General features: G+C 48.0%; 1 protein-coding gene across 15 annotated transcripts in view; it reads left to right on the top strand.

The window, feature by feature from the left end:
* Positions 1 to 15,236, top strand: part of DOCK7 (dedicator of cytokinesis 7) — a 119,569-nt gene that overhangs the window by 21,919 nt on the left and 82,414 nt on the right. For all 15 annotated transcript variants that reach the window (XM_073643798.1, XM_073643795.1, XM_073643807.1 and 12 more), the window contains exons 3-14: positions 79 to 254; positions 338 to 406; positions 1,040 to 1,169; positions 2,439 to 2,651; positions 2,895 to 2,980; positions 4,733 to 4,799; positions 5,013 to 5,162; positions 5,827 to 5,907; positions 6,503 to 6,668; positions 9,709 to 9,851; positions 11,004 to 11,097; positions 11,686 to 11,848. In XM_073643798.1, the coding sequence (XP_073499899.1) occupies positions 79 to 254; positions 338 to 406; positions 1,040 to 1,169; positions 2,439 to 2,651; positions 2,895 to 2,980; positions 4,733 to 4,799; positions 5,013 to 5,162; positions 5,827 to 5,907; positions 6,503 to 6,668; positions 9,709 to 9,851; positions 11,004 to 11,097; positions 11,686 to 11,848 (1,538 nt within the window). The remainder of the gene's footprint in view (positions 1 to 78; positions 255 to 337; positions 407 to 1,039; positions 1,170 to 2,438; positions 2,652 to 2,894; positions 2,981 to 4,732; positions 4,800 to 5,012; positions 5,163 to 5,826; positions 5,908 to 6,502; positions 6,669 to 9,708; positions 9,852 to 11,003; positions 11,098 to 11,685; positions 11,849 to 15,236) is intronic.

Below are 15,236 nucleotides of genomic sequence, written 5' to 3'. Positions count from 1 at the left end.
ATTACGGCACTTATTCCACCGTTGGGCGCTGCAACTTTACTGTTGTTTTTTGAGGGTTTTCTCTTACTTACCATTCAGGTCCCTCTCACCGAAGTGGTCGACCCTGTGGATTTTGAAGAATATCTCACCAGTCATCCTATAGTGGCTGACTCCGGCCCTTTAAGAGATCTGTACGAGTTTCCTACCGATGACGTGGAGGTCGTCTATACGCCGAGGGAATGCCGGACGGTGGCGTCGTCCGTGCCGGAGGAGAGGTAATTCTGGTTTTTAAGGATTGACCACTGATCAATCGATTGATCGATCGGCCCCCGAGTGAATTTTTTTTTTTTTCTTAAAGTGACATGGACTCGCACGTGAAGGATTGTATACGGAGCTACACCGAGGACTGGGCCCTCGTCAATCGGAAGTGAGTGACCCCCTAATCCCATCTGTAGGGTCTCTGGTAGCCACTGTGCCATCTACCAGAATTAATAAGGCTGGGGGTGTGCTTACTTTTCCCCAAAAATGGAAATATCCCTGCAGACCAAAGGGGTCGTTTGTCTGAAAAAAAAAAATGTCCGACGTTAATATGGACTTTTATTCAACGTAATGTCTTAGTTTGGACGGAGATAAGCGGCTTCCGATCTCACGCAGCGCTGCTTATCTCCGGAATAAGTTAGATTACAGTCGAATAATCCCAGTCCGTGACGTCCAGGAGTTTGTAACATCAAGAGGAAATCTAATTAACACAGAATTTTGGGATACTTACTAGCGATGAGCAAATCGATTCCCGCCGTGACGTCGCTGGGCCTGGTAAGCGGCAGAGACGACTACAACGCCAGGCACAGAAATGAAGACCGGCTGCCATGGCGGGACCGGACTCTAATACTTCCCGGATTATGATTCCCCCCCCCCCCCCCCCTTGTCACAATAGAACCCAGCACTTTGTTTATGATTATAAAACAGCAGCTGATGTGAAGCAGAGCTGCAGTGTAAAGCATGGGGAAGAGATACAGTAGGAAATTGAGCCTCTGATGAGACATCTTTCTGTGTGTGACAGATACCACAAGCTGGGCACAGGCTTCAACCCCAACACCTTAGACAAGCAGAAGGAAAGACAGAGGGGGCTTCCCAAGCAGGTCTTCGAGTCAGATGACGCCCCGGAGGGCAGCAGTTACCAGGATGAACAGGTGCGGAGTTTTTTTTTGTTTTTTACATACACGTTCTTTACTGCTACTCTCAGCCCCGCACTAAGAAAACTTTATGAACTGTGTATTAGAGGATAAAAAAATTGTCTAAAACTCACAACACACTGGAGGGCACGCTCCCCGAAACATTGAGCTTTAATTTATATAACAACTGCTTTATTTTTTATTTGTTATATATATTTTTTTTTATAAAGTAGCCCCCCTCCAATTCATCATAGTTGTTTCTACACTTTTCTGGAGTAATTTGCTCTTTATTTGAGACTTTCGTATTTGCCTCTTAAGTTTTGCAATACTTTTTAAATTGTCTTTTTCTTTTATGTTTTTTTTTTTTTCTTTAATTTTTCATGTTAAACTTTTTTGCTTATCCTAATGTTAAATACAGATTCAGGAAAAGAGACTATTTTAAAATGTTGCTTTTTTTTTTTTTTTTTACCCCCGCACATCTCACTTCAGTCCAAACTGGGAAAAAGTTTCTAAAAACTTTTTTTTTTTTTTTGGGATGCAATTAAAAGGATTACATTACTTTTCTGTAAAATAAATAAAATATAACAAAAGGCTTTTTATTTTTGGCAAAATTTATTAACCCCTTTTGATGAATTTGGTACAAAAAAAACAACAGGCAAAAGTCACTTTAAAAAAAAAAAAAAAAGGGAAAAAAGATTAACAAAAATTAAAATAGGTAAAATTAATGCAATAATTCTGCCATGTGAAGGCTCCAATGTGTAATGTACCCGTATGTTATTACCCAGCCAGTGCCAAAAAGAAGGTCCTTTTAGCGTCTTGTCAGGGAAGGTGTCAGTTGTAGGATTCGGCCATATCTGCCACTAACAGCAGGGACTGGCGTTAGCTCTGATCGCTGCTGTTTAACCACTTAGATGCTGCTATCAGTCTTTGGTGCGCCCTCCATATCACAAAGGATTGAATATGCAGGGAGACAAAGAGCCTGTAAAAGTAAAACCGTGCAACATTTTTAATGAAGCTAAATTGCAAAAATATTTGCTCCAAAAATAAATAAAATTGTCCCCCAAAGGTGGACGACCCCTTTAAGGAAAGCTCATGCTGTGCTTTTCCAAGGAGTGTCCTGCTGTGAATGTGGGTAGATATTTCTTTCCATTTCTAGGTCTCATTAACATTTTTATTCTGGAAGGAAAATCTTGTCTCGTGAATCTTTGTTCCCCGGGGAGGTAATTAGCGCAGAATCTTCGTGTTCGGTATCTGCAGAGATGTGTTTGTTCCTTCTGCCCCCCGCAGGATGATCTGAAGAGACGCTCCATGTCCATTGACGACACGCCTCGGGGGAGTTGGGCTTGCAGCATCTTTGACCTGAAGAACTCCCTGCCAGATGCTCTGCTCTCTAACCTCCTGGACCGGACCCCGAACGAGGAGATCGACCACCAGAACGAACACCAAAGAAAGTCCAACCGGCACAAAGAGATCTTTGCACTACACCCGGCTCAGGACGAGGTGGGCTTTTTTTCGGGGAAAAATGAAAAAAGCATTTACCCTTTTTGGGATTTTTTTTTTTTTTTTCGTTCTGGATGATTTTCCGTACGTCACATTGAGAGCGCTGCAGCCAATCAGTGGGCTCTGCTCAAGTTAACGGAAGAAGCCACTGATTAGCTGCAGTGCTGTCAGACATGGGAAGCAGCGGTGGAGACTCAGCGCTGGACTTTCATTCACCTCATCCATATTTTGCTTTATCCACAGGATGAACCCATCGAGCGCCTCATCGTGCCCGAAGTACCCAAAGAACATTTTGGGCAGCGGCTGCTAGTGAAATGCTTGACCCTCAAGTGAGTTCTGCACCCGACTACACAGGGTTTGTTTGTAGTCTGTTACCATGGAGACACATAGATCTGCACAGGAGCCGCACACATATTTGCAGCCTCGAAATTTTACAACCGGGGGAGAGCGGAGGGAGCACATGCCTTCCCGGCAATGGTCAGGTCCCACTCCGAACAGTCATCAACTAGCAACTGGGTCCAAAATTCCTTTCCTGGCTGCGAGACTGAGGAGTTGAATCGGGCGCCATTGTGCCTCTTGACACCCCATACAACTCCTCCTAGCAGAAGTCTTAGGACTGAAGGAGAATGGGTGCGCCTGCCTTCCCAGGTTTCGGCAGCTAATGGCTTCGCTAGACTGGAATAAGGATAAAAGGGTCTCGGGTCATGATGCAGCGGGGGCTGTGACTTTATAAGATTTCTTGCTATTTCCTGTTAACGTTCGAGTGCCAATTAGAAATAATTGTGACTCTCGTTTTCCCCCCCTTATATGCATAACATTACGACTGCGCCCGGCCCGAGTGTCACCTCGCTCACCGTTTACGAGGCACCGGGGACGTCGGCCTCAGCGGCTTTCTTGCCCGGGGACGTGATTTCTGATAGAAATTTCCTTCCCTCATTAATAATAATATCTTATTAGTCCTAATCTGCATCCGTGGCCGCGGTGTCGCTCCTCCGATGGCCGCATTATACGTATACCGGAGGCAACGTGCGGCTGCAGAGGACCACCGCTCTTTGGCATTTACCAACCACATATTAAGTAAAATGACTTTCCCGTTTATGAGCCGAGCTCCCGGCTTTATATGCACGTGTCAAAGGGGAATTCTGCCGATTAATATCCTTAGGGGCGAGGATGGTGGGACGCCGTTACAGAGACGCGAGGTTCTGGTTGTATAATATTAGGGAAGATTATTTCACCGGACATCGCAGTACATGTGAGTGGCCACTTGAGGGAGCCACACTATTATCCCTAGTACTAATTATATTATATACAGTATGTGTGAATTATAAAGTCGTCCCGATCTTCAGATGTTGGCGACGGTCCATGCGGCTCCAATATTGGCTTGTAGAGTTGTCAGAAGCACCCCTAAAGCCAGAGAGGGTGGGGCCGAATTGTATGTGCCTCCCCTAGGGCCCGAGAAATTTAAGGAAGACTCAACAGTGCCCCCTATGGCCAGAAGGGTTAGGGGGGTGCATCAGTAGTGCCCCCCCTAAGGTGTGAAGGGCTGGGGGAGCGTCGGCAGTGCCCCCCTAAGGTGTGAAGGGCTCGGGGAGCGTCGGCAGTGCCCCCCCCAAGGCGTGAAGGGCTGGGGGAGCGTCGGCAGTGCCCCCCCCAGGGCGTGAAGGGCTGGGGGAGTGAGGGAGCGTTGTTGGTCTCCCTTATCGCTAGAGTGGGTGTCTTGTCGGTGCCTCTTAATGCCAGGATTCGGGGGGCGGATTTAGGCTGTGGGGGCGGCATAAGCAGTAGCTGTAGTAACTATGAAGCTGTTAGGAACATACCGGCCCCTCCTGCCACCACTGAACCACTAATGTACATACAGGTAATGTGACACAGCTGAGTCTTTCAGGGGTCCGGGGGACTTCCCTCTTTTCTGGGAATCTCCTGGGCGTTGTACACAGCGCAGCCATGTTCTCACAAGTAAACATAGATGGCAGAAATTGAGGGGTCTCATCACAGGGTCTTCACCGCTGATCGTCTCTCACTTCTTATCTTTATTCTGATAAGTAAAATTACTTTTTTTTTTTCTCTTTTCTGCATCTTAGATTTGAGATCGAGATCGAGCCGATCTTCGCCAGTTTGGCTTTGTACGATGCCAAGGAGAAGAAGAAGGTGAGTGACTGTGGCCGCTGCCCCAGGGATGGGCCTTCACCTTGTGCCCCTCTCATTGGGGGTCCATAGTATGTGACTGATGTCGGTCACGGCCCCGGCCCTCTCTCTTCTGTGTTCTGCACCCTCCATCATCCTATAGTCAGGGGTCCTAATGGCTCCATAGGGTCCTAATATCCCAATCTCAGACTTTCATAATGATTTCTATTTTTCCAGATTTCAGAAAACTTCTACTTTGATCTAAATTCAGAACAAATAAAAGGCATGCTGCGCCCGTACGTCACCCCGGCGGCCATCAGCACGCTGGCTCGCTCCGCCATATTCTCAATCACTTACCCGTCTCAAGACGTCTTTCTGGTTATTAAAGTGAGTGTTGTATCACCATTATCGGGGCGATGCATTTTCTAGCGTTCTTCTCACTGTTGGGGAATAATCCTCCTGTCGACACCTAAAGGCTGAAAACGATGCTGACATAGGACTGATGACAACTGTGGGTTTGCTTCAGCTGTGTCCTGTTCAGACAATGCTGTGTGCACTAAGTCCAGGCTGACACATCATCTGCCCCCCCTGTGCCAGGTGCGGAGCGTTGTTGTGTGACCCTTCCACTCTGCCAGGTCCGGAGTGTTACTGTGCATCCCTTCCTCTGTCCTGGATGCAGTGCATTGCTGTGCACCCACCTGTGCCAGGTGCGGAGTGTTGCTGTTCCCCTTCTGCTGTGCAGAACATTGCTGTGCGCCTCTTCCTCTTTGCTGGGTGCAGAGCTTTGATGGGCATCCCTGCCTCTGTTCTGGGTGTATGCGGAGCATTGCTGTGCGCCCCGGGGTGCGGAGCATTGCTGTGCGCCCCGGGGTGCGGAGCATTGCTGTGCGCCCCGGGGTGCGGAGCATTGCTGTGCGCCCCTTCCTCTGTGCCGGGTGCGGAGCATTGCACTGTAGGTTCACCGGTTGAATTTCTGAATCTTTGGGCGATTTGTTGTGATTTATTCTTGGTGTAGCCCTGACATTAATATTTCTGGTATGTTTGTTTCCAGCTGGAGAAGGTTCTGCAGCAGGGTGACATCGGGGAGTGCGCCGAGCCGTATATGATCTACAAGGAGGCGGATACAGCCAAGGTGAGTGGTGATGACACACAGTACCCCATCAGCTCTGAGATCAGATCATCACATATCAGTCCTGTTACCGGCCCAGAAATATTTGTTTCCAAAGATACTGATGATGGGTGTAACATTCATTGTAATAACCGCAGCTGCTGCATAACCTCTCTTTGTACAGAAGCATTAATAATGATTATTCTACTATAATGGCACAACTGCTTTACCCCTCAGATGCCACGGTCTTTGCTCAGCTCTTTCCACTTCTATAATGCTTGTGCATCCGTAAATAGGTGATGGTGGCCGGCTGTGATTAGTTTTTGGCAAACCCCTCTAAGAGGCTGAATAACATGATTTCCGTTCCTCAAAGTAGATTTACCAGCTGCTCAGAGGTGTAATGTCTTGTGCACCACCAATAGAATCCGCGCTGCAGCGGCCCTCCGCGCTGCAGCGGCCCTCCTGTAATAGGCAGGCAAGTTCGGAGGAATTGGCTGCAGATTTCTGGCAGCACATATGATCAATGTGACATGGACTTGATCCTTGTGCTGTAAGTGACCCCTGTGTTCTTTTCTTCTGCTTGTCCTGTCCTGATTCCTCCTTGTATATGACTTTACAGAATAAAGAGAAACTGGAGAAGCTGCGAAGTCAGGGCGAGCTGTTCTGCCAGCGGCTGGGGAGGTATCGCATGCCCTTTGCATGGACAGCAATTCATCTAATGAACATAGTGAGCAGCGCCGGGAGCCTGGAGCGCGACTCCACAGAGTTAGAAATAGGACCTGGAGGTATTACGCTGGCATTTTTATACTCGTGTGTAGAAAGGTTGTCGGAGGTGGGAATTGTTTAAAGACCATTGATTATTAAGAAAACCAGGAACACCAACTTCCTGAACTTTAATTGCTTTATTGCTTGGCATTCACCATGTCTGGTATGAAAAAGATCAACTAATAACTTATATTAGAGGATCAACAACAATCCCACAAGTACAATCTCTATTTCATCTAAACATAGTCTTATATAATAAAACCTTTGACCGTTTTGTGTATACAGCTCCTATGCAGACCTATATGTCTCAGTAAATGCAGAGTTTGTTTGTAGTCTGCACCTGTGCAATACTCTTGCATTTCGTGCACTGCAGGGTATATCCCATATGAGACTTATGACCTGCAATTTTTTTTTGTGAAATCCCAGCTGGCAATGTCATGTTAGTGTAAGGGAGGGATGGGGTGAGGAAGATACAATTTAAGCCTTCAGGAAATGTTAATTGGGGTCTGCGGCTCAATGTGAAGGGAGGTAATGCCCTCTGAAGTCTGGTTCCAAAGCACTACATACAGGGAGGTAATGCCCACTAAGGTGTAGATCTGAAGCACTACATACTGGGAGGTAATTCCCAATGAGATCTGGATCTGAAGCACTACATACAGGGAGGTAATGCCCACTAAGGTCTAGATCTGAAGCACTACATACCGGGAGATAATGCCCACTGAGGTCTGGATCTAAAGCACTGCGTACAGGAAGGTAATGCCCAATAAGGTCTGGATATGAAGCACTACATACAGGGAGGTAATGCCCACTAAGGTCTGGATATGAAGCACTACATACAGGGAGGTAATGCCCACTGAGGCCTGGATCTGAAGCACTGCATAAAGGGAGATAATGCCCACTGAGGTCTGGATATGAAGCACTGCATACCAGGAGATAATGCCCACTGAGGTCTGGATCTGACGTTGGTAATTGACTCGCCCCCTGGGCCGTGGGGCACTTGGAGCCGGGCAGTAGGGAGACGCTGGGGGGTAGTGGTGGCGACCCGGTTCCGTGGCTCAGGGTGGTCAGACCAGTGGCGGATTTACTGGTATTGTCCGACTACGCCACCCGTGGATTGCGGTCAGGGCGAACCGCCGCTGCAGGGCAGACTGCTGAGACTGGTGTTGTGGGTGCAGCAGAGTGTGGTATAACTCCCCACGGGAGGAGTATAGCCTCAGGGCAGTGTGTAGGGAGGATGGGGGAGATGGTGCAGGGAGTCCCAGTACCGTTAGTGCTGGCGAAGCAAAAAGCACAAAGACAACGTGTTGCAGTCCAGGGTCTTTTACTCACAGTTCGTATATTCCCAGTCACTTCTGTCAGCAATGACCGCCCGAGCCGTGCTGCGTCCACCAGGTGAGGGGCACTGTCAACCCCCAGGCAGTTCAGGAATATGGCACAGGACCCCCTTCCATCCTTTCTCTGGCCTGCCCCACCAGTGACCAACTTTTGTCCAGCTACCGTGGATCTGCGCGGGTAAACGTGGGCCCCGTTCCCCGCTGTCCTATATGGTGCCTACCTAGCAGGTTTGGTGAGGTGTCGCACCAATAAATGATCACGATGTCCAGTCTTTGGCTGAGGGCTGTTTCTCCTCCACCAACTTGGGATCCGGTACCCTTAATCTGCCTGACTCTTCACCCGGTATTCTCATGGGCTCTTAGGGTCCCTTCTGCCTTCTTGTTTCTGAGCCCTTCTACACTTTGGGTACTTCTCTTTTCTTTGCTGTTCCTTTCTGTTTCTGTTCCTTTCTTCTGGCTCCGGCCTTCCTCCTAGGCCTGCCTCGTGGAGCTGGGCCCAGACTGAGCCACAACCCCCTGTCAGCCCTCTCTGGCTGAACTCCTTCTCTCACTCCACTGACTGAACTTCTCCTCTTTCTGTACACAGAACTAAGATGGTGCCCACCTTATATACCCTCCCCTAGTGTGTGAGCTCAGGTGACCAGCAACCAATGAGCTCCTATCTATGCTCAGAAACCGTCCCCTTCTGCTCCTACATCACTGGGTTTTCCTCCCCCCTCCCCACTCCAGCCAGGGACAGATTCTGTCGTGCCTGCATTACTGTCTAATGGGAGCACCTTTGAGCTGTCCCCCGGAAATGGGGTGTGTGTGATGCATGCAGCCTACCGAACCCTGGTCCACACTCCATCCTTACCCGGGAGTGGAATATCACACCTCTGGCAGAGGTGCCATACCCCTGTAGCGGCCGAACCCTCGGGGCGCTACATAATTCCCACTAAGGTCTGGATATGAAGCAATACATCGTGGGAGGTAATGCCCACTGAGGTCTGGATCTGAAGCACTACATACAGGGAGGTAATGCCCACTGAGATCAGGACCTGAAGCACTAGGTTCATTGGAAGAATGCTTACTGAGCTCTAAATCCTGTCGCTCTGCACTAAGGTCTGAACCCTACAGTTTTACATGCAGGGTGGTAATGTCCACTGTAGCTGCAGCTCTACATGCCATAAGTTAATGCCCACTAGGTGTTCAATTCTGTAGCTGTACATGCAGGGAGGTGATGCCCATTGAGGTCTGGACCTGAAGCACTATGTTCAGTGGGAAAATGCTGACTGAGCACTGAATTCTGTCGCTCTGCATGCAGAGAGAAAATGCACACCGAAATTCTAACATGTCACTTTACATGTAGCGAGACAAAGCCCACTGAGCTCTGAACTTGCAGCTCTACATATAGAGAGGTAAAGTCCACTTAGTTTTGAACCAGTAGCTCTACACGCATGGAGGAAATGCCCATTACAGTCTGAACCCTACAGTTTTACATGTAGGGTGGCAATGCCTACTGAGCTCTGAAGCTGCAGCTCTACATGCCAGAAGGTGATGCCCACTAGGGTTTTAATTCTGCAGCTCTGCATGTAGGGAGGTGATGCCCATGACAAAGGCTCTGGCATAAAATTACTTAAAGCGTCCTGTAATATACTTTTTTTTTTTTTATCCAAATACAGAGGCTTCCTTATGTTTCCATGGATTATTTGCAGATAATATTCTAATCTATTTCTCGTTTCTTCAGAACGCAAAGGCTCCTGGTCAGAACGTCGCAATTCCAGCATTGTTGGCAGGAGGTCCTTGGAGCGCACCACTAGCGGAGACGAGTCCTGCAACCTGACAAGCTTCCGGCCCGCAACGCTGACTGTCACCAACTTCTTTAAACAGGTGGGAAGACCGATCCCAGACACAGTCATCCACAGTGGGACAAGCATAAGAAATTACGCCTCTACCATTACACTAACTCCCCCACACACACACACACACACACACACACACACACACACACACACACACACACACACACACACACACACACACACACCCGTCTGTTTCACTAGAAAAAAAATTTTAACTAGAAGGAAAAAAATTGTAAAAAAAACCCCCATATTTTACAAAGTTAAAAACTCTGTCACCTTGGTCCATTCTGCACAGGATAGGTGCCGGGAACCGGCCTCTAAAGCGGGACGGGTGCCGGGAACCGGCCTCTAAAGCGGGACGGGTGCCGGGAACCGGCCTCTAAAGCGGGACGGGTGCCGGGAACCGGCCTCTAAAGCGGGCCGGGATCCGTCCTCTAAAGCGGGACGGGGGCCGGGATCCGTCCTCTAAAGGGGGCCGGGATCCGGCCCCTAAAGCGGGATATCGCACCAGTAATCGCAGGGTGCTAATGGGCTGCCGTCGCCAGGTGCCTGCTGAAGACCCCTGTAGCCTCTGTATTGGTGCTCCTGTGAGATCATTATTGTGCCATATATAGTACAAAAGAGCAAACCGTTGCGGGCTGAAGTCCTGTACGGAGGCTAAAATAAAAAATATTAAAGCAAAACATGAAAAATGGGAAAAAAAATAACAATTCTTGTCAACCCTCTTATTTCTCCCTATAGAAACATAATTTAAAAAGAATGTAAAAAAGTAAGCCTATTCCATATTTGCATTAGACAAAGTAAAATTAAATTATTTATCTCACAAGGTAAACTCCACCTAAATAAGTTATGAGTCTCAAAAACTGGCGGCACAAGAAGCTAATTCTTTTTAATGTAATTCAGGAAAAAGAAGCCACTAAAAAATTAAATTGATATCCTCATAATCGTACTGATGTGAAGAATCTTCTCTTAGGAAGAAGGGAAAGAAAAAAAAAAATGTAAAATCGGTGTAATCAATGGTGTAACTACATCTAGATACAGAAAGTTTTGGGCATATTTTTTTAACCCCTTAATGATTACACCAATGTTACAGTTTTGTAGCCCCCAGGACGTGAACCTGGAAATGTATTTATTCCCCCGTATTCTGTGGAATCCTTCTCATTTATTGTTGTTTTTTCAGGAAGGCGATCGATTAAGTGATGAAGATCTGTATAAATTCCTGGCAGACATGAGGAGACCGTCTTCTGTTTTAAGAAGGCTGCGCCCCATTACTGGTAATTGATGTCCTCCGTCATGTCACAGCTCACCACCTCCTCCTCCTCCTGTACAGTGACTGATAACACCTCTATATACAGTAGATAACATATGATCCTCCATTCACAATAGGTGATATCACAGCTCACCTCCTCCTCCTGTACAATGACTGATAGCACCTCTATATACAGTAGATAACACAGGATCCACCATTCACAATAAGCAATGTCACAGCTCACCTCCTCCTCCTGTACAATGACTGATAACACCTCTATATACAGTAGATAACACAGGATCCACCATTCACTATAGCTGATGTCACAGCTCACCTCCTGCACCTCTCTGCACAGACTGGCTGCTATAAATCCGTAAAACACACGCTCAGATGAGATGGGCGCTCCCATAACCCTATAAAGAAAGTAAAACAAAAATAATCCACGGTCAGAAAATAGAAACCAATTACAAGAAACAAACAAATCTGCATCACTCTCTGGACTTAATCAGTAAACCATACCTATGTGGTACATTCCCTTTAAAGGGGGTAGAATATTCAGCAACTTTTATAAAAGGGTGTAAGACTCTGAATCCCAGCTTGTTCTATTTTCCAGCTCAGCTGAAGATCGACATCTCGCCGGCCCCTGACAACCCCAATTATTGTCTGACACCCGAACTGTTACAAGTGAAGCCGTATCCGGACAGCAGAGTGCGGCCGACCAGAGACATCCTGGAGTTCCCCGCCCGAGACGTCTATGTCCCCAACACCACCTACAGGTGACTACCACACGCTCCTCATCTTATCTGATGACTCTGCAGAAAAGAAACCTGTTGGGGTTGTTGTCACCTCTTCTTCAGGTTTATGCTTCTCAGTCAGACTTCAGCATAGAGCAGGGGCAGAGCGCCTGATTCCAGCAATGTCACTTACTGGGCTGCTTGCTGCAGTTTTGATACTTTCACTGTTTTATCTGCTGCAGCTCTGCTAGTCTTCACAGTGATGAGCTTTATCTATCCACATCATTGATTGACAGCTCTCTGCCTACTCTGTGCATAGGCAGCAAGATGCCAATGAATCGTGGGTGGTCGGGTTATATAAAGCTCATGTTAGTAATATATGTAGTCAGTGACTGCATCAGCAGAATAGTGAGTGCTGCTCTGGAGTATAATATAGGATGTAACTCGGGATCAGTACAGGATCAGTAATGTAATGTATGTACACAGTGACTGCACCAGCAGAATAGTGAATGCAGCTCTGGAGTATAATACAGGATGTAACTCAGGATCAGTACAGGATCAGTAATGTAATGTATGTACACAGTGACTGCACCAGCAGAATAGTGAGTGCAGCTCTGGAGTATAATACAGGATGTAACTCAGGATCAGTACAGGATCAGTAATGTAATGTATGTACACAGTGACTGCACCAGCAGAATAGTGAATGCAGCTCTGGAGTATAATACAGGATGTAACTCAGGATCAGTACAGGATCAGTAATGTAATGTATGTACACAGTGACTGCACCAGCAGAATAGTGAGTGCAGCTCTGGAGTATAATACAGGATGTAACTCAGGATCAGTACAGGATCAGTAATGTAATGTATGTACATAGTGACTGCACCAGCAGAATAGCGAGTGCAGCTCTGGAGTATAATACAGGATGTAACTCAGGATCAGTGCAGGATAAGTAATGTAATGTATGTACACAGTGACTGCACCAGCAGAATAGTGAGTGCAGCTCTGGAGTATAATACAGGATGTAATGTATGCACACAGTGGCTATACGTAAACTTTTCTACAAAGAAGAACAAACACAAGAATAAGTCGGCTCATTGTAAGTAAAGTGATTATTTTATATACACAATTCCCTGTAATTGCTTTTTTTCCTGTTCTTGTTGTTGCTGCTCAGTATAATCCCCTCCTTGGTCCTGGTGTTCGGGCTTCGCAGGTTCTTCGCTCTCTCATACCAGTCTATATCAGCTTTTCTGACTCCTCTATTGATGACCCTGGCCTCTTCACATCCTCCGCGCCTCCATTGATGATCCCGGCCTCTTCACATCCTCCGCGCCTCCATTGATGATCCCGGCCTCTTCACATCCTCCGCGCCTCCATTGATGATCCCGGCCTCTTCACATCCTCCGCGCCTCCATTGATGATCCCGGCCTCTTCACATCCTCCGCGCCTCCATTGATGACCCTGGCCTCTTCACATCCTCCGCTCCTCCATTGATGATCCCGGCCTCTTCACATCCTCCGCTCCTCCATTGACTATCCCGGCCTCTTCACATCCTCCGCTCCTCCATTGATGATCCTGGCCTCTTCACATCCTCCTCGCCTCCATTGATGATCCCGGCCTCTTCACATCCTCCGCGCCTCCATTGATGACCCTGGCCTCTTCACATCCTCCGCTCCTCCATTGATGATCCCGGCCTCTTCACATCCTCCGCTCCTCCATTGACTATCCCGGCCTCTTCACATCCTCCGCTCCTCCATTGATGATCCTGGCCTCTTCACATCCTCCGCGCCTCCATTGATGATCCTGGCCTGTTCACATCCTCCGCGCCTCCATTGACGATCCCGGCCTCTTCACATCCTCCGCGCCTCCATTGATGATCCTGGCCTCTTCACATCCTCCGCTCCTCCATTGATGATCCTGGCCTCTTCACATCCTCCGCTCCTCCATTGATGATCCTGGCCTCTTCACATCCTCCGCTCCTCCATTGATGATCCTGGCCTCTTCACATCCTCCACTCCTCCATTGATGATCCCGGCCTCTTCACATCCTCCGCTCCTCCCCGCCAGTTGCAGAGGTAGCTGCCGTCAGATCTCCTCTGAACAACCTCTAGTCTCCCGGACCGCCGTAGACCCCCGGCGTCGGCCCAGGAGACGACTTGACATTTTCTTTGAAGGTTAAGAGAACTAGGAGAGTGTAATCAATATGACGCGATAATTGCTGTCACCTGTAATGTAGTCGTCCCCGAGGGCCGCCGGCCCGGCTGATGATCGCTGCGAGACATGAATTATGGGGAAGGGAAGGTATTTACTTGTGCCGTTCTGCGCTCCCGAGCTGCGATTCCTTCTGGAAACAAAGACTTTTAAAGGAGTTTTTTTTCATTATAAGTAACAAGCTGCTTATCCTGAGCGAGCGCTAAGTAAAGATCACGGCTCACTTTCCATAAAGCTGCAAAAACAGGCGGCAGATGATATTAACCAAAGCAAATACTTCATAAGTATGGGAAGGAGACAGAGCAAGACGTCCACATACTTACCTGGGGCAATGCCAGCATTTAAGGGGGTCGCCCAGGGTAAGTCCTGAATATCATACTTGTGGGGGTCCAATGCCTGGCACCACCATGGATCAGGTGGCAGTGCATGGAGCGCAGCTCCGTACATTATGTAGTGGCTGTATTCTGGTACTGCAATTCAGCTCCCATTCACTTCTATGAGATTCATTCACCTTTGTCCGATTCATGTCCATATCGCTTTGTGTTTAAGTCTCAAATCCGGGGCTGATGTTCCTCAATGCCATTCCCCCAGTGTTGTGCACGTGACCCCATATGTTACTTATATAAGGGAACGGAGGCAGAAAATACATGTTTTCTGATGTTTTAGATCTGCTCTATTTTTTGGATAACAGAGAGATATGTAGTTTGAGCCACATGTACGGCGAACGTCTTGCGTAGGAAGCCGATGCATTCAACAACCAGCGCCTCGTCTCCTTTCAGCCAGAAAATCTCTCCATAGAGCAGCGAGATCCGCCTTTCCCTGATGGTCACCGTGCGCCACGTCACTGCTGGAACGGCGCTGTTTGCTTTGGCGTAACATGGAGCAGTGAATGGGTAGAGTGACCGAGTTCTGGAGTGCAGCGTTTAAGAAGATCATCCAATCTTGTAGGTTTAATTTAATTAATTGATACTTGCCTTACTACTGATGAAGAAAGGAAAGGCGGGAGAGCAAGGGAGGCACGACCACGATGGAGAGGTGATAGGAAGGAGGGAGGCCGGAGAGCAAAGGAGATGGAAAGAAGAAGGGAGGTGGGAGGTAAGAGGGAGATGGAAAGGGAGGCCGGATAGCAAGGTAGATGGAAAGGAAGGATTGAGGCAAGAGAGGGAGGGAGACTGAAAGGAAGGAGAGAGGCGAGGGAGACTGAAAGGAAGGAGAGAGGCGAG

The sequence above is a fragment of the Phyllobates terribilis genome, unplaced genomic scaffold (genome assembly GCF_046119375.1).
Source record: "Phyllobates terribilis strain yellow unplaced genomic scaffold, ASM4611937v1 Scaffold_8__6_contigs__length_399053987, whole genome shotgun sequence".
In the NCBI taxonomy this organism is placed as follows: Eukaryota; Metazoa; Chordata; class Amphibia; order Anura; family Dendrobatidae; genus Phyllobates; species Phyllobates terribilis.
The sequence above is the reverse complement of the archived record's forward strand: the minus strand, read 5'-3'. Positions and strand labels throughout refer to the sequence as shown.